Genomic DNA, 17,942 nt, shown 5'->3' on the forward strand with positions numbered 1-17,942 from the left:
AGGACATATTGGCACTGGAGCGCGTCCAGCGGAGATTCACACGGATGATCCCTGGAATGGTAGGTTTAACATACGATGAACGGCTGAGAATCCTGGGATTGTATTCATTAGGGTTAGAAGGTTGAGGGGAGATCTAATAGAAACTTACAAGATAATGTATGGCTTAGAAAGGGTGGACGCTGGGAAGTTGCTTCCGTTAGGCAGGGAGACTAGGATCCATGGGCACAGCCTTAAAATTAGAGGGGGTAAATTTAAAACTGAAATGAGACATTTCTTCAGCCAGAGAGTGGTGGGCTTGTGGAATTCATTGACACGGAGCGCAGTGGCGGCCGGGACGTTGGATGCCTTCAAGGCAGAGATCGACAATTTCTTGATTTCACAAGGAATCAAGGGCTACGGGGAGAGTGCAGGGAAGTGGAGTTGAAATGCCCATCAGCCATGATTTAAATGGCAGAGTGGACCTGATGGGCCGAATGGCCTTACTTCCACTCCTATGTCTTGTGGGTGCAGGGATCTACCAGAGGGCCGTGAGATCCCATTTTGACCCAGCAACCAAACAAGTGACGGGAATCAGGAACAAAGGGTGACTCTGCAGGCACGTCAGGCTGGGTCATATCACTGTGGTGGGGGCGCTAGTGTGTATGCACATGCATGGACACAGTTCCTTGAAGCGAGCACTGTGTGCATTCCAGGGAACATTTTCCCCCACACAGTCACCTGTTAAGCGCAGTAGTCATTCCCTGCACCCCCAGGGCCTGGGGAAATGCCAACGGCTGAGCCACAGCAAGATGGGGGCCATTAAGGGGACGGCTTGAGAAACACAGTAGCCTCAGTCATTGCAGTAAATGAACCACGTTGGCATCAGCTACTGAGCAAACCAATCTCATCACCTCCAATGCTACCCACCAAGCAGCCAGGAAGTAAAATACACACACAAGCGATTTCAATCATATTTAACAGGGAACAATTAAGGTGCAGCAAGGCGTTAGAAGACTTAGCTAAAACAGCATCCTCAGAAAATCCACCTCATTTGCAATCAAGAGGACAGGAAACAAACTTGGAATGGGTCGTCCGAGCCAGAGACGGTCACCCGCGAAAACAATGCCACCTCACAGCTATGAGCAAAGGGCCACGATGTCACAGCTGGCACATTGGGACAAACTGGGGAGCTGAAAGCAATTTCTGATGGACTCTCACACCCTGGGAACAGCAGGTTATTATCACCATGGGCCGAATGACCTGCGCTGTCACTAAAAACGATCCCAGACTGTGGAATCTGGACAGGGACCTGGGTTCGGAGTCCATACTCTTCACCAACACGCACATGCGGATATGAATGTGGTTGCTGTACAGTTCTGTAGCAGCAAAAGGAGCAGGGACATCCTGGAATTCCTCACCAAGGGACTGGTGAGCAAACAATTGTGCGTTGAGCTGCCTGTACACACCTAGTGGAACGGGAGGCTGCTGTAATCACAACACCACTGACAATTCTGCTAAGGGTGTGAATGTTGACTGTCAAGTAACCATCATACTGTGGGCCTGGAGTCACGTGTGGACCAGGCCAGGTAAGAAAGGCAGTTTCCTTGCCCATAGGGAAACAATTTTTACGAGAATCAGCAACACATTTGTGGTCATCAGTGGCCTCTTCATTCCATTTTTATTGAACTCTACAGGTCCCAGGTCTGCTTCGAACTCATGACCCCAGAACGTGGTCTGGGTCCCTGGATTAACAGCCCAGTGATTATCCCAGTTGGCCAACGCCTCGCCATCATCTCAGGACTATACACTTCAGGTGAAACCTGGAATATGTTAGCTTGAAAGCATTCGGTGCATAAAAAAAACCGCTCCCCCCCGACCCCGAAACAGTGTGAATTCTGAACTTGCGCTGCTCTGTCCTCACCAGCTTGAGGCACAGACCCCCAGTATCACAGAATCATGGTTTATTCGCTGCCTTTCCCCACTACCTTACAAAAACAAAGCCATTTCACGTTGCACAACATATTTACATAAAATATCTACAAAACAACTCGACGATGGACAGGGAGAGCAGAGCCTGTAACAGGGTAATGTTGTAACAGTGGTGTTAGCTCAGGCTGCGACCTGGCCCTGCAGTTTCTGAGCGATCGATCAGCAGTCAGCGTGTGTGTTGTCAGTCCTGGGGTCCCCGAATCAGTCTGCACAACACACCCTCCAGGCTTAAGAAGTGTCCTCGTCTTCAATCTTGGGGGCCAGGTAGTATTTGATGTGACCCATATCAGCAATCTTATACTCCACCACTGGGAAGGCAAACAAAAAACACAATACCCACCATGAATGACAGGAAGGAAAGACCGAGAATAATGACTCCAACCCCGCCTCCTCTTTCAGCACCCAAGAAGAAAGACGTGCATTTTGGTGGCACCTGTCCCCACCTCTGGAAGCAAGGCAACAGAGCAGCCAGTGAATTGCAGCGTTCTCACTCTTCACCACATAGGAAGCAGAAGCTAGTCTCTGCACTGTGCATGACAGTGCGTGTGAGAGAGAGACAGAGTGGGCGCACGCGCGCGCCAGGGGAGGGGGGGGCGCGCGCCAGGGGAGGGGGGGGGCGCGCGCCAGGGGAGGGGGGGGGCGCGCGCCAGGGGAGGGGGGGGGGCGCGCGCCAGGGGAGGGGGGGGGGCGCGCGCCAGGGGAGGGGGGGGGGCGCGCGCCAGGGGAGGGGGGGGGCGCGCGCCAGGGGAGGGGGGTGGCGCGCGCCAGGGGGGGGGGGGGGGGCGCGCGCCAGGGGGGGGGGGGGGGGGCGCGCCAGGGGAGGGGGGGCGCGCCAGGGGAGGGGGGGGGGCGCGCCAGGGGAGGGGGGGGGCGCGCCAGGGGAGGGGGGGGGCGCGCCAGGGGAGGGGGGGGGGCGCGCCAGGGGAGGGGGGGGGCGCGCAAGGGGAGGGGGGGGGGCGCGCAAGGGGAGGGGGGGGGCGCGCAAGGGGAGGGGGGGGGGCGCGCAAGGGGAGGGGGGGGGGCGCGCAAGGGGAGGGGGGGGGCGCGCAAGGGGAGGGGGGGGCGCGCAAGGGGAGGGGGGGGCGCGCAAGGGGGGGGGGGCGGGCGCGCAAGGAGAGGGGGGGGGCGCGCAAGGGGAGGGGGGGGCGCGCAAGGGGAGGGGGGGGGCGCGCAAGGGGAGGGGGGGGCGCGCAAGGGGAGGGGGGGCGCGCAAGGGGAGGGGGGGGGCGCGCAAGGGGAGGGGGGCGGAGGGAAGGAGCGAGAGACTGTGTGTGCGCGAGAGAGAGAGACTGTGTGCGCGAGAGAGAGAGAGAGAGAGAGAGAGACTGTGTGTGCGCAAGAGAGAGAGAGAGAGAGAGAGATACAGTGTGTGCGCGAGAGAGAGAGAGACTGTGTGTGCGTGAAAGAGAGAGAGAGAGAGAGAGACTGTGTGTGAGCGAGAGAGAGAGAGAGAGACTGTGCGTGCGCGAGAGAGAGAGAGACTGTGCGTGCGCGAGAGAGAGAGAGAGACTGTGTGCGCGAGAGAGAGAGAGACTGTGTGCGCGAGAGAGAGAGAGACTGTGTGCGCGAGAGAGAGAGAGACTGTGTGCGCGAGAGAGAGAGAGACTGTGTGCGCGAGAGAGAGAGAGACTGTGTGCGCGAGAGAGAGAGAGACTGTGTGCGCGAGAGAGAGAGAGACTGTGTGCGCGAGAGAGAGAGAGACTGTGTGCGCGAGAGAGAGAGAGACTGTGTGCGCGAGAGAGAGAGAGACTGTGTGCGCGAGAGAGAGAGAGACTGTGTGCGCGAGAGAGAGAGAGACTGTGTGCGCGAGAGAGAGAGAGAGAGAGACTGTGTGTGCACGAGAGATAGAGACTGTGTGTGCGCGAGAGAGAGAGAGAGACTGTGTGCGCGAGAGAGAGAGAGACTGTGTGCGCGAGAGAGAGAGAGAGACTGTGTGTGCACGAGAGAGAGAGACTGTGTGTGCGCGAGAGAGAGACTGTGTGCGCGAGAGAGAGAGAGACTGTGTGCGCGAGAGAGAGAGAGAGACTGTGTGTGCGCGAGAGAGAGAGAGAGACTGTGTGTGCGCGAGAGAGAGAGAGAGACTGTGTGTGCGCGAGAGAGAGAGAGAGACTGTGTGTGCGCGAGAGAGAGAGAGAGAGACTGTGTGTGCGCGAGAGAGAGAGACTGTGTGTGCGCGAGAGAGAGAGACTGTGTGTGCGCGAGAGAGAGAGAGAGTGTGTGCGCGAGAGAGAGAGACCGCGCGCGCGCTGCGCGCGGAGAGAGAGACTGTGTGTGTCTGTGAGAGAGAGACTGTGTGTCTGTGAGAGAGAGAGAGAGAGAGAGAGAGAGAGAGAGAGACTGTGTGTGCGCAAGAGAGAGAGAGAGAGAGAGATACAGTGTGTGCGCGAGAGAGAGAGAGACTGTGTGTGCGTGAAAGAGAGAGAGAGAGAGAGAGACTGTGTGTGAGCGAGAGAGCGAGAGAGAGAGAGAGAGAGACTGTGCGTGCGCGAGAGAGAGAGAGACTGTGCGTGCGCGAGAGAGAGAGAGAGACTGTGTGTGCGCGAGAGAGAGACTGTGTGCGCGAGAGAGAGAGAGACTGTGTGCGCGAGAGAGAGAGAGACTGTGTGCGCGAGAGAGAGAGAGACTGTGTGCGCGAGAGAGAGAGAGAGAGAGAGACTGTGTGTGCACGAGAGAGAGAGACTGTGTGCGCGAGAGAGAGAGAGAGAGACTGTGTGTGCGCGAGAGAGAGAGACTGTGTGTGCGCGAGAGAGAGAGAGACTGTGTGTGCGCGAGAGAGAGAGACCGCGCGCGCGCGCGCGCGAGAGAGAGACTGTGTGTGTCTGTGAGAGAGAGACTGTGTGTCTGTGAGAGAGAGAGAGAGAGAGAGAGAGAGAGAGAGAGAGACTGGGTGTGCGCACGAGAGAGAGAGAGAGCCAGTGTGTGTGTGTGCGAGAGACAGAGAGAGAGAGAGAGAGAGAGACTGTGTGTGTGTCTGTGAGAGAGAGAGAGCGCGAGAGACTGTGTGTGTGTGTGATAGACTCCGCGCGCGTGTGTGTGTGTGTGAGATAGACTCTGTGTGTGTGTGTGTGTGTGTGTGTGTGTGTGTGAGATAGACTCTGTGTGTGTGAGAGAGATAGAGAGAGCGCAAGAGACTGTGTGTGTGTGTGACTCTGTGTGTGTGAGATAAACTCTGTCTGTGTGTGTGTGTGTGTGTGTGTGTTAGACTCTGTCTGTGTGTGTGTGTGTGTGTGTGTGTGTGTGTGTGTGATAGACTCTGTCTGTGTGTGTGTGTGTGTGATAGACTCTGTCTGTGTGTGTGTGTGTGTGTGTGATAGACTCTGTCTGTGTGTGTGTGTGTGTGAGATAGACTCTGTCTCTGTGTGTGTGTGTGAGAGTGTGAGATAGACTCTGTCTCTGTGTGTGTGTGTGAGATAGACTCTGTCTCTGTGTGTGTGTGTGTGTGTGTGTGAGATAGACTCTGTCTCTGTGTGTGTGTGTGTGTGTGTGTGAGTGTGAGATAGACTCTGTCTCTGTGTGTGTGTGTGTGTGTGTGTGATAGACTCTGTCTGTGTGTGTGTGTGTGTGTGTGTGTGAGATAGACTCTGTCTCTGTGTGTGTGTGTGTGTGAGATAGACTCTGTCCGTGTGTGTGTGTGAGACAGACTCTGTCCCTGTGTGTGTGTGAGACAGACTCTGTCCCTGTGTGTGTGTGAGACAGACTCTGTCCCTGTGTGTGTGTGAGACAGACTCTGTCCCTGTGTGTGTGTGAGACAGACTCTGTCCCTGTGTGTGTGTGAGACAGACTCTGTCCCTGTGTGTGTGTGAGACAGACTCTGTCCCTGTGTGTGTGTGTGTGTGTGAGATAGACTCTGTCCCTGTGTGTGTGTGTGTGTGTGAGAGAGATGGACTCTGTCTGTGTGTGTGTGAGAGATAGACTCTGTCTGTGTGTGTGTGTGAGATAGACTCTGTCTCTGTGTGTGTGTGTGTGTGAGATAGACTCTGTCTCTGTGTGTGTGTGTGTGAGAGAGAGATGGACTCTGTCTGTGTGTGTGTGATAGACTCTGTCTGTGTGTGTGTGTGAGATAGACTCTGTCTCTGTGTGTGTGTGTGTGAGATAGACTCTGTCTCTGTGTGTGTGTGTGTGAGATAGACTCTGTCTCTGTGTGTGTGTGAGACAGACTCTGTCCCTGTGTGTGTGTGTGTGTGTGAGATAGACTCTGTCTCTGTGTGTGTGTGTGTGAGATAGACTCTGTCTCTGTGTGTGTGTGAGACAGACTCTGTCCCTGTGTGTGTGTGTGTGTGTGTGAGATAGACTCTGTCTGTGTGTGTGTGTGTGTGTGAGAGAGATGGACTCTGTCTGTGTGTGTGTGAGAGATAGACTCTGTCTGTGTGTGTGTGTGAGATAGACTCTGTGTGCGTGTGAGATAGACTCTGTCTGTGTGTGTGTGTGTGTGTGTGTGTGTGTGAGAGAGATGGACTCTGTCTGTGTGTGTGTGATAGACTCTGTCTGTGTGTGTGTGTCAGATAGACTCTGTGTGTGTGTGTGTGTGTGAGATAGACTCTGTCTCTGTGTGTGTGTGTGTGTGAGATAGACTCTGTCTCTGTGTGTGTGTGTGTGTGTGTGAGACAGACTCTGTCTCTGTGTGTGTGTGTGTGAGACAGACTCTGTCCCTGTGTGTGTGTGTGTGAGACAGACTCTGTCCCTGTGTGTGTGTGTGTGAGACAGACTCTGTCCCTGTGTGTGTGTGTGAGATAGACTCTGTCTGTGTGTGTGTGTGTGAGATAGACTCTGTCTGTGTGTGTGTGTGTGAGATAGACTCTGTCTGTGTGTGTGTGTGTGTGTGTGTGTGTGTGTGTGTGTGTGAGAGAGATAGACTCTGTCTCTGTGTGTGTGTGTGTGAGATAGACTCTGTCTCTGTGTGTGTGTGTGTGTGTGAGACAGACTCTGTCCCTGTGTGTGTGTGTGTGTGTGAGATAGACTCTGTCCCTGTGTGCGTGTGTGTGTGAGATAGACTCTGTGTGTGTGTGTGTGTGTGTGAGAGAGAGATAGACTCTGTGTGTGTGTGTGTGTGTGTGTGTGTGTGTGTGTGTGTGTGCGAGAGATAGACTCTGTCTCTGTGTGTGTGTGTGTGTGTGTGTGTGAGATAGACTCTGTCTCTGTGTGTGTGTGTGTGTGTGATAGACTCTGTCTCTGTGTGTGTGTGTGTGTGTGTGTGTGAGATAGACTCTGTCTCTGTGTGTGTGTGTGTGTGTGAGATAGACTCTGTCTCTGTGTGTGTGTGTGTGAGATAGACTCTGTCCCTGTGTGTGTGTGTGTGTGAGACAGACTCTGTCCCTGTGTGTGTGTGTGTGTGTGAGACAGACTCTGTCTGTGTGTGTGTGTGTGTGTGAGATAGACTCTGTCTGTGTGTGTGTGTGTGTGTGTGTGTGTGTGTGTGTGTGTGTGTGAGAGAGAGATAGACTCTGTGTGTGTGTGTGAGATAGACTCTGTCTCTGTGTGTGTGTGTGTGTGTGAGATAGACTCTGTCTCTGTGTGTGTGTGTGTGAGACAGACTCTGTCCCTGTGTGTGTGTGTGTGTGAGATAGACTCTGTGTGTGTGTGTGTGTGTGTGTGTGAGAGAGATGGACTCTGTCTGTGTGTGTGTGTGTGTGTGAGAGAGATAGACTCTGTGTGTGTGTGTGTGTGTGATAGACTCTGTGTGTGTGTGTGTGTGTGTGAGAGATAGACTCTGTCTCTGTGTGTGTGTGTGTGTGAGATAGACTCTGTCTCTGTGTGTGTGTGTGTGAGATAGACTCTGTCTCTGTGTGTGTGTGTGTGTGTGAGAGATAGACTCTGTCTCTGTGTGTGTGTGTGTGTGTGAGATAGACTCTGTCTCTGTGTGTGTGTGTGTGTGTGAGATAGACTCTGTCTCTGTGTGTGTGTGTGTGTGTGAGATAGACTCTGTCTCTGTGTGTGTGTGTGTGTGTGTGAGATAGACTCTGTCTCTGTGTGTGTGTGTGTGTGTGAGAGAGAGATGGACTCTGTCTGTGTGTGTGTGATAGACTCTGTCTGTGTGTGTGTGTGAGATAGACTCTGTGTGTGTGTGTGTGTGTGTGTGTGTGAGATAGACTCTGTCTCTGTGTGTGTGTGTGAGACAGACTCTGTCCCTGTGTGTGTGTGTGTGAGACAGACTCTGTCCCTGTGTGTGTGTGTGTGTGAGATAGACTCTGTCTGTGTGTGTGTGTGTGTGTGTGAGACAGACTCTGTCCCTGTGTGTGTGTGTGTGAGACAGACTCTGTCCCTGTGTGTGTGTGTGTGTGAGATAGACTCTGTCTGTGTGTGTGTGTGTGTGTGAGATAGACTCTGTCTGTGTGTGTGTGTGTGTGTGTGTGAGAGAGATGGACTCTGTCTGTGTGTGTGTGTGTGATAGACTCTGTCTGTGTGTGTGTGAGAGATAGACTCTGTCTGTGTGTGTGTGTGAGATAGACTCTGTGTGTGTGTGTGTGTGTGTGTGTGTGTGTGTGTGTGTGAGATAGACTCTGTCTCTGTGTGTGTGTGTGTGTGTGTGTGTGTGTGTGAGATAGACTCTGTCTCTGTGTGTGTGTGTGTGTGATAGACTCTGTCTGTGTGTGTGTGATAGACTCTGTCTGTGTGTGTGTGTGTGAGATAGACTCTGTCTGAGTGTGTGAGATAGACTGTGTGTGAGAGAGAGAGAGAGAGAGACTGTGTGTGAGTGAGAGAGAGAGAGCGAGACACTGTGTGTGTGTGTGTGAGAGAGAGAGAGAGAGAGAGATTGTGTGTGTGTGTGGTGTTTGAGAGAGAGAGAGGTTGTGTGTGTGTGGTGTTTGAGAGAGAGAGAGAGAGAGAGAGAGAGACTGTGTGTGTCAGAGAGAGATGTGAGAGAGAGAGAGACTGTGTGTGAGAGAGATGTGAGAGAGAGAGAGAGACTGTGTGTGTGAGAGAGAGAGAGAGACTGTGTGTGTGACAGAGAGATGTGAGAGAGAGAGAGAGAGAGACTGTGTGTGTGTGTGTGAGAGAGAGAGAGAGACTGTGTGTGTGTCTGTGTGTGAGAGAGAGAGACTGTGTGTGTGTGAATGAGAGACAGAGAGCGCAAAAGACACTGTGTGTGAGAGAGACTGCGTGTGTGTGTGAGAGAGAGAGACTGCGTGTGTGTGTGTGAGTGTGTGTGAGAGAGAGAGAGAGAGAGAGAGAGAGAGAGAGAGAGAGAGAGAGAGAGAGAGAGAGACTGCGTGTGTGTGGTTTGAGTGCGAGAGAGAGAGAGAGACTGCGTGTGTGTGGTTTGAGTGCGAGAGAGAGAGAGAGACTGCGTGTGTGTGGTTTGAGTGCGAGAGAGAGAGAGGGAGAGCGCGCGGGGAGAGAGCGCGCGGGGAGAGAGCGCGCGGGGAGAGAGCGCGCGGGGAGAGAGCGCGCGGGGAGAGAGCGCGCGGGGAGAGAGCGCGCGGGGAGAGAGCGCGCGGGGAGAGAGCGCGCGGGGAGAGAGCGCGCGGGGAGAGAGCGCGCGGGGAGAGAGCGCGCGGGGAGAGAGCGCGCGGGGAGAGAGCGCGCGGGGAGAGAGCGCGCGGGGGAGAGAGCGCGCGGGGAGAGAGCGCGCGGGGAGAGAGCGCGCGGGGAGAGAGCGCGCGGGGAGAGAGCGCGCGGGGAGAGAGCGCGCGGGGAGAGAGCGCGCGGGGAGAGAGCGCGCGGGGAGAGAGCGCGCGGGGAGAGAGCGCGCGGGGAGAGAGCGCGCGGGGAGAGAGCGCGCGGGGAGAGAGCGCGCGGGGAGAGAGCGCGCGGGGAGAGAGCGCGCGGGGAGAGCGCGCGCGGGGAGAGAGCGCGGGGAGAGAGCGCGGGGAGAGAGCGCGGGGAGAGAGCGCGGGGAGAGAGCGCGGGTGAGAGAGCGCGGGTGAGAGAGCGCGGGTGAGAGAGCGCGAGTGAGAGAGAGACAGAGAGAGAGAGACAGAGAGAGAGAGACAGAGAGAGAGAGACAGAGAGAGAGAGAGACTGTGTGTGAGAGAGAGAGATTTTGTGTGTGTGTGTGAGAGAGAGAGAGAGAGAGAGAGAGAGAGAGAGAGAGAGAGAGTGTGTGTGTGTGTGTGCGCGCGCGGAATCATCCAAGCAAGAGGACAACAAAATCCACCTGCCAACATATCCCGCAGGGCCTTCCTGTTCAGGCGGGCCCAATTGTCATTGGAATATCTCACTGACAGGGAGCACCTCAGAGTGCTGCAGCCCCATTAGAGAGAGGGTGGTCACACCTAACCTTTCAACTCAAATCTCCAGGTGCAGGACTCCGCTCGGTCCGATCTTCTGACACGAGTGCAGTGCGGCTCAACACCACCAGGAGACAGCCGTCACACCCCCCCTCCAACCGAACGGACTGACCACCTCCCCAGTGTATTCCCCAAGCCCTTGGTCCATCAGGGGCATCACTGCCCAGGAAGATGTGGCTGAATATCCTGACTGACCCCTGAAGGCGTGGGGCCGATTAAACAGCCCTGAATAATACAACAAACTCGGACAGCACAGAGACAATTCACGGTAGGGCCTCAGATCAGAGGGGCTGAGGGGTTTCGGTACATAAATAATTCTTTAAAGTTTGCATCACGTATAGGCAGCGTGGTTAAAAAGGCATTAGACATTCTTGCCTTCATTGCTCAGTCCTTACAGTATAGGAGTTGGGATGTTATGTCGAGGTTGTATATGACATTGGTGAAGTGTCTTCTGGAGCACTGTGTCCAGTTCGCCAAGTTACAGCAAGGGTATTATTAAACTGGAGAGGCTTCAGAAGAGATAGTGGGAACCGCAGATGCTGGAGAATCCGAGGTAACATGGTGTAGAGCTGGATGAACACAGCAGGCCCAGCAGCATCAGAGGAGCAGGAAGGCTGACGTTTCGGGCCGAAACCCTTCTTCAGAAATTTCTGAAGTCAGGTCCAGTCCCGAAACCTCCATCTTCCTGCTTGGTGTGTTGTGTTCATCCAGCTCCACACCTTGTTATTTAGGGTTCAGAAGAGATTTACGAAGATGTTGCCAGGTATGGAAGGTTCGGGTTATAAAGAAAGATAGGCTGGGGCTTCGTTCACTGGAGGAGAGAAGGTTGTGGAGCAACCTGAAAGAAGTTTACAAAATAATGAGAGCTATACATGTTATGAATATTTACAGAGTTAATGGTAGTGTTTTTTAAACCTTAGAATGGGCGAGTTCAAGACTGGATGCACATTTTTAAGGTGAAAGCAGAGAGATTTTTAAAAAAGACGAAATGGGCAAGCTTTCTTTTTTAAAAAGACACAGAGAGTGGTATGTGTGTGGAACGAACTTCCTGAGGAAGTGGTGGATGTAGGTAGTTGCTACATTTAAAAGATATTTGGATAGGTACATGGATAGGAAAGGTTTGGAGGGATACAGGGCCAGGGGCAGGCGGGTGGGAATGGTTTATTTTGGGATTATGGTCAGCACGGGCTGGTTGGGCTGAAGGGTCCCGTTTCTGTGCTGTATGACTCCATAGGAGCTGGCAAAAACAGGATGAGCTGAACAGTCTCCACGCATGCCCTGCTAACCTGGTAATCCCAAGAATTTAGGACAAACAAGTGGTTACAGGCAGATGCCGCCCACACCCCACGTACACCAGGGATAGGCAAACACACCCCTGTACTCTGTCAATCCATTCAGACAGCACGTGGGCACACGAACCAGGACTTCCCATCCCAGAGACAGGTGTACTACCACTACCCACCCCACCGCTGACTGAGCCGAGGGGCTCGAAGCAATGAGCCAAGTCTGAGCAGAGATCTGGAGACATACCGAGGGGAATATCCGCAGACATGCTGAGTGTCACAGTTGGCGACAGCGGAGTGGCCTTGGTGAAGAAATTCAGGTACTGCAGAGCGAACGTCAACTGCACGGGTTCATTCATCTCGATGGTCACCTGTCAGACAGAGCGAAGGTTTTGACTCAAGCAGCCACGACCGACATGCTGTTGGCAGAGCTGCGCACTCTCACTGACACCCCCTACCTCCAGCCCAGCCCAGGCTGCCAGGCAGCAGAGTGAAGCCACCCAACAAGAGGGGTGTCAGCTCTGACACAATGACGAGCAGTATTCAGTTCCTGCCTGTGTATCACCACGGCTGCGGGGAACGTCGGATAGCTACTTTACGCCAAACGGCTCCCTGCAGCGGGCCGAACTTCCAATGGAGACCCCCTACCCCTTGCCCGAGATGACGCTCAGTTTAACCACCACTGGTTCTCTCTCTCTCTGAGGGGACTACCCGTTGCCCAGTCAAACTATGGCGACTTTACTTCAGCGAGCAGCTGAGAGAACACGCTAAGATCACTGCTGTCCGGGGATTACTGATGCCGCCGTCCAGCGCTATTCCCCCCCCCCAAAACCAAACTGCGCTCACACAGGCAGTGGAGCCCTGTTGACTTACTGCATCGTCCTCCTTGTCCACATTGCTGGTCTGCGAGAGCTTGACGTTCCCAGTGCCCAGCTCCCCGCTGGCTGAGAACTTCACCCCGTCTTTGGCGCACGAGATCACCACCGCGTCACCGATCTGGCTCAAATCCCGGCAGATTCTGGCAAACTCTCCAGATGGCATCTTCACCACGCAGCTATACTCCTGCTCCTGGAATGGGCACACAGGGGCACACCGGTCAGGATCAAAGTCAGGGGGTGCACAGGCTCGGGATTAAAGGGCTAACAATTTTAAGACTTGAGACGAGGAAAGAATTTATTCCCTCGGAGGGCTGAATGTGTTTAGAATCCTGGCCGCAGAGAGCTGGAGGGTGGCAGAGACCCTGTGGATACTGAAGGCTGAGATAGATTCATGATCAGTCAGGGAATCAAGGGTCACAGGGAAAGTGCAGGAATGCGGATGTCAGCGATGTTAAAACAGGCGTGATCCCATTGAATGGCAAGCAGGCTCTAGGACTGAATGGCCTACACACAACATTTTTCTTCTGGACTTAAAGGACAAGACAGAACATTGGCCATGATTACACAGCCCAGTCAAAAACACCCCCGCACCCATCGATAACATCGATTCCTGGTTGAAACATAAGCTCCAATGCCCCATTGGACTAATTGAAACATCAAAGGAAAAACCATTGTGTTATCTACTAGTTCAGAAATGTTACTGCACACCTCTGGAACAGGTGGGATGTGAACCCTGGCCTCCTGGCTCAGAGTTAGGGATACTACCACTGTCCCACAAGAGCCCCAAATACCTACCCTCTCCCCCTCGCCACCAAGATCAAAACCCCAAACTTTCACTTTGTTATGGGGACGGGTAGGTGTGCGTACGAGAGCGTGCGAGAGAGAGAGAGAAAGGCTGGCTAGGCTTGAACTTTTTTCCCCTGGAGTGCAGTTGGTTCAGGGGTGAACATCAGAGGTCTGGAAATTCATGACGGGCATTGATAGGGTGAATGGCAAAGGTCTTTCCCCTAGGGTTAGGGAGTCCAAAACTCGAGGACATAATTTTAAGGTGAGGGGACAAAGATTTAAAGCAGGACCTGAATGGCAACTTATACACACAGACGGGTGGTTCAAAGGGTCTGTTCCATGCTGTATGAGTTGAGAATACAAGAATCTCAGTAATTCTATTTCCCCAAAAAACTGTCCGAGGACTGACCAAAGCTCCAGTAACTTTCAGCGCGAAGCCATAAGCCAACACAAGTCTCACTGGTGACTGACGGCCAACGCCATCCCTACTTGTTTCTCAATATCTCCAAACTCACTCACCGGGATTCCCAGCTGTTCAACGTCCAAATCCATAAGCTTCATCTCATAATCGGAGACTTTCTCCTGGTCTGAGAAGAGACGCACACAGTCAGGGGAAACACACCAGCACTTTGCACCCATCACATCCCACACACAGCACACCTAGAGGCACATGTTGGCTCCAGCAAGTCAGTATCCCTCACGGTCTGCCATTGACTCATTGGAACGGCACCACAGGGATACCCTGAAACCACAAGAACCAACTGTCTTGACTTTGGAGGAATTTACAAACAGGCAGGCCCTGAAAAGACAGGATTGCTCCAATTGACAGAGAGAGAAAAAGAGTTGTTGCTCTCACCTCCAGAGGAGACATTGAACGTAACTGGAAACAGAGAGAGGGAAAGGAATTTCTTGTAAATAGAAGAGGAAGCCAGTGGAACACACTGCTTCAGAGAGTTTGGGATCAGCTTCAAGTGCGACTTTGCCAACAACACTAAATGACTCTCTGAAGAACAGCCATTTGGACGGTGATGACTGAAGTCTCAGTGAGCAGCTCTTTCAAACAGCGTGCTCCTCACTCCTCCAAATCTACTCTCAGCAGCTCATTGGCCAACTGGCCCATCAATGTCGAGCAGTTTTGGGTGGACTACACAGGGCACTCGAAGGGGCTGTTGGCCCCTGACCAGCACCAGTTCCCACGTGAGGGACAGACTTTGATGGGTGGGTGGGTTGGAAATGAAGCCAGGGTGCCAGATCAGAGGCAGGGCCTGATACTTACTCTGTGACTCGAACACCAGAGCCAGAGTGTCAGCATTGTCCTCAGCCCTCAGGGTGATGATATCGTCGTTGCCTGCACATTTCAGAATCTTGGACATGCTGCAAGGAAAACGACAGGAACAGAGAGATCACCTTCTGACCCAGTGTAACCACTCATTGGAGAATCGGCAAATGTAGCTGAGAGACACGCAAGATTCAACAGGGGATACAGGTAGAGAGAGAGAAAAATCGATTTCCACACAGGAATCTGGTTACTGCTCCAACCTGGCAAAAAGCCACCCCCTGGTTTGGAAACATGAATGCAAACAAGGTGCTGTGTGACCTATTCTCAAATTTCACATCACCAGCACCATGGTTACATTATTTGATCTGGGAAACTGACACTCTCTGCTGAGAGCTGTCGGTAAAGAAAACTGGGACAAGCTTCTGCGTGCTTCAACATGATAGACTGGTTTGCAAGGTCAGAACACATGGAATACGGGGAGAAACTAGCCATTTGGATATAGAACTGGCTCAAAGGTAGGAGCCAGAGGGTGGTGGGTTGCTTTTCAGACTGGACACCTGTAACCAGCGGTGTGCCAAAGGGATCAATGATGGATCCAATGCTTTCCCTCATTTATAGAAATGATTTGTATGTGACTATAGGAGGTATGGCTATTAAGTTTGCAGACCACACCAAAACCGGACAGAGTACGACGGGATCTTGATCGAATGGGCCAATGGGCTGAGGAGTGGCAGATGGAGTTTGATTTAAATAAACGTGATTTTGATAAGACAAACCAGGGTGGGACTTAATGGTAAAGTCCTGGGGTGTGCTGTCAAACAAAGAGACTCCAGGTTCATAGTTCCTTGAAAGTGGAGTCGCAGGTACACAGAATAGTGAAGAAAGCATTTGGTACGCTTGTTTTTATTGGTCAGTACATTGTGAGTGCAGGAGTTGGGAAGTCATGCTGCAGCTGTGCAGGACATTGGTTAGGCCACTTTTGTAGCACTGAATTCAGTTCTGGTCTCCCTGCAAAATAAGGATGTTGTGAAACTTGAAAAGGTTCAGAAAAGATTTACAAGAAGATTGACAGGGTTGTAGGGTTTGAACTATAGGGAGAGGCTGAATAGACCAGGGCTATTTTCTCCTGGAACATTAGAAGCTGAGAGATGACCTTAAAGAAGTTCATAAAGTCATGAGGGGCATGGGCAGGATGAATAGCCAAGGTCTTTTCCCAGGGTGGGGACACAGGTTTAAGGTGATAGAGGAAAGATATAAAAGGAACCTAAGGGGCAACATTTTCATGCAGAGGGTGGTGCGTGTATCAAACGAATTACAAGAGTAAGTGGTGGAACATAGAACAATACAGCACAGAACAGACCCTTCGGCCCTCGATGTTGCGCTGACCTGTGAACTAATCTAAGCCCCTGCCCCTATACTATCCTATCATTATCTATATGCTTATCCAAGGACTGTTTAAATGCCCCTAATGTGGCTGCGTTAACTACATTGGCAGGCAGGGCATTCCACGCCCTTACCACTCTCTGAGTAAAGAACCTGCCTCTGACATCTGTCTTAAATCTATCACCCCTCAATTTGTAGCTAGGCCCCCTTGTATAAACTGAAGTCATCATCCTCAGTGGACTCTCACTGTCTACCCTATCTAATCCTCTGATTAGATAGGAAGTCAGGATTTTTGATAGGAAGTCTGTAGAATTACAATATTTAAAAGTCACCAGGATGGGTACATGAATAGGAAGGGTTTGGAGTGACACAGGTCCAATGCTGTCAAAATGGGACTAGATTAATTTCGGACAATCCGGCTGGCACGGACAAATGGACTGAAGGGTCTGTTTCTGTGTTGTTCATCTTTATGACTCTAAGCCTTATTACCAGCTGGGAATGAGAAATAACAAGGGGGCAGCTATATTCAAATTGTGGAGGGGGGATATGAAGGAATAAAAATGTTTGTTTTCAATGCCATCCACAGGGTCCTCTGCTCCTCTCTCCTGGGAGGGGATCAGAGAGTGAGGAAGTACACTGCCGGGAGGGATCCCATGGGATGGGAGAGCTCAGGGAAGGGGTGGGGGCTAACCCTGAACATCCAATTGGTAAGCAGGCACAACGAGTTAGTGTGGCATTGGTGGGGGTGGGGGAAGAGATATTTGGTACACAGCCCTGGGGGTAGTGGGTGGGGAAGAGGCTGGAGGAAGTAAGCAGGAGGCAAGGGTAAGGTGGGCGATGAGGTTTGAGATGAGAGAGGATGGGGCACCAGGTGGTTTTAGGATTGGCAAGGGAACATTTTGGACCTTCACAAACCCAACCTCACACCCTCCCACAGGAGACAGAGCAACAGCCCCTGCCAACACTGGAGTGAATGTCGGACAGGCAGAACAACACCACAAGACACAGGAGCAGAAATTATGCCATTCAGCCCATCGAATCTGCTCCCTACCATTCAATCACAGCCGATAAGTTTCTCAAACTCCATTCCCCCTGTAACCCTTGATAATCATGAACCTATCTCCATCTTATATACTCAAAGGCACGGCCTCCACAGCCCTCTGCGGCAGTGAATTCCGTAGGTCCACAACCCCTCTAGCTGAAGAGGCTTCTCCTGATCTCCAAGCTTGAAGGGTCTTCCCTTTACTCTTAAGGCTGTGCCCTCGGGTCCTAGTCTCTACTACCACTGGAAGCATCTCCCCCCAACGCCCAATCTGTCCGGGCCGTTCAAGTATTCTGCGAGTTTGAACGAGAGACGGAGCGGTCGCTTCTCACTCTCTCACACACACACAGAGGGTAGCCCCTATGTATCCTTTTTGTCTCAATGAATGAATGAACGAAGTTGCTACAATTCCCGCCAAGCGGGCCTTTCGCGCGCGTCTGACGTCACGGGCTGGCAGACAGGCTGGCGCCCTTTTGCTGCAGCAATAGATGCACAGGAAGGCAGGAGGGCAACTCGCGGGGGGGGGGGGGGGGGGCAAATGCATGCTCAATTAATGCCCCCCCAACAACAACAACACCACCACCACACCGGGTAGCGCCGCTGGCAGGTTGCGCGCACACACACAGGTTTGCAGCCGCAGGGATTCTCCCCGACGGTGTTTGGGGTTAATGCTCCAGCCGCCTCCCTCCCCCCCCCTCAAAAAAAAGGCACCACACTGACCTGCTCAGGTTGACTCCCATGGCCAAGTTGCGGTCACATCGGTAGGTGTCGAAGCCGTCGCTGCGCAGGGTAAGCTGCACCAGGGACACATGCGAGCTGTCCATGGACTGCAGGCTGATGCCGGTGGAGCTGATGTCCCAACAAGCCTCGGTGATGAGGTCCTTGAGGGCTTCCAGCACCTTCTTCAGGATGCTGCCCTGCACCAGGCGAGCCTCAAACATCTTGGCACGGAGCTGCCGCAGCAACAGGCAGGCAGGCAGACACAGAAAGAGGGAGAGGGTCACAGGCCAAGGAACTGCACAGCACTACCTCACTCCCTCGGGCTGTGCAGGAAATGAGAAGGCCTGCACTTCTGTCACTTCCTCATATAACCTC

At 53.0% G+C, this 17,942-nt stretch overlaps 1 protein-coding gene across 1 annotated transcript; it reads right to left on the minus strand.

The window, feature by feature from the left end:
- Window positions 1-1,624: 1,624 nt before the first annotated feature.
- On the minus strand, window positions 1,625-17,919 carry pcna (proliferating cell nuclear antigen). The gene is made up of 6 exons (XM_059641134.1): window positions 17,568-17,919; window positions 14,420-14,517; window positions 13,663-13,730; window positions 12,353-12,547; window positions 11,727-11,850; window positions 1,625-2,276 (listed from the first exon to the last, which is right to left on the minus strand). The coding sequence occupies exons 1-6, from the start codon at window positions 17,786-17,788 to the stop codon at window positions 2,197-2,199; spliced, it is 786 nt and encodes a 261-aa protein (XP_059497117.1). The 5' UTR covers window positions 17,789-17,919; the 3' UTR covers window positions 1,625-2,196.
- Window positions 17,920-17,942: the final 23 nt, after the last annotated feature.

This window comes from Stegostoma tigrinum, chromosome 40 (genome assembly GCF_030684315.1).
Source record: "Stegostoma tigrinum isolate sSteTig4 chromosome 40, sSteTig4.hap1, whole genome shotgun sequence".
Lineage (NCBI taxonomy): Eukaryota > Metazoa > Chordata > Chondrichthyes > Orectolobiformes > Stegostomatidae > Stegostoma > Stegostoma tigrinum.

Coding starts and splice junctions, on each gene's coding strand:
- pcna (XM_059641134.1), bottom strand. CDS start 17,788: ATGTTTGAGGCTCGCCTGGTGCAGGGCAGCATCCTGAAGAAGGTGCTG. Junction 13,731..14,419: donor TCTGGTGTTCGAGTCACAGA/GTAAGTATCAGG, acceptor GTCTCTTCTCAG/ACCAGGAGAAAGTCTCCGAT. Junction 12,548..13,662: donor TTGAACAGCTGGGAATCCCG/GTGAGTGAGTTT, acceptor TGCCCATTCCAG/GAGCAGGAGTATAGCTGCGT.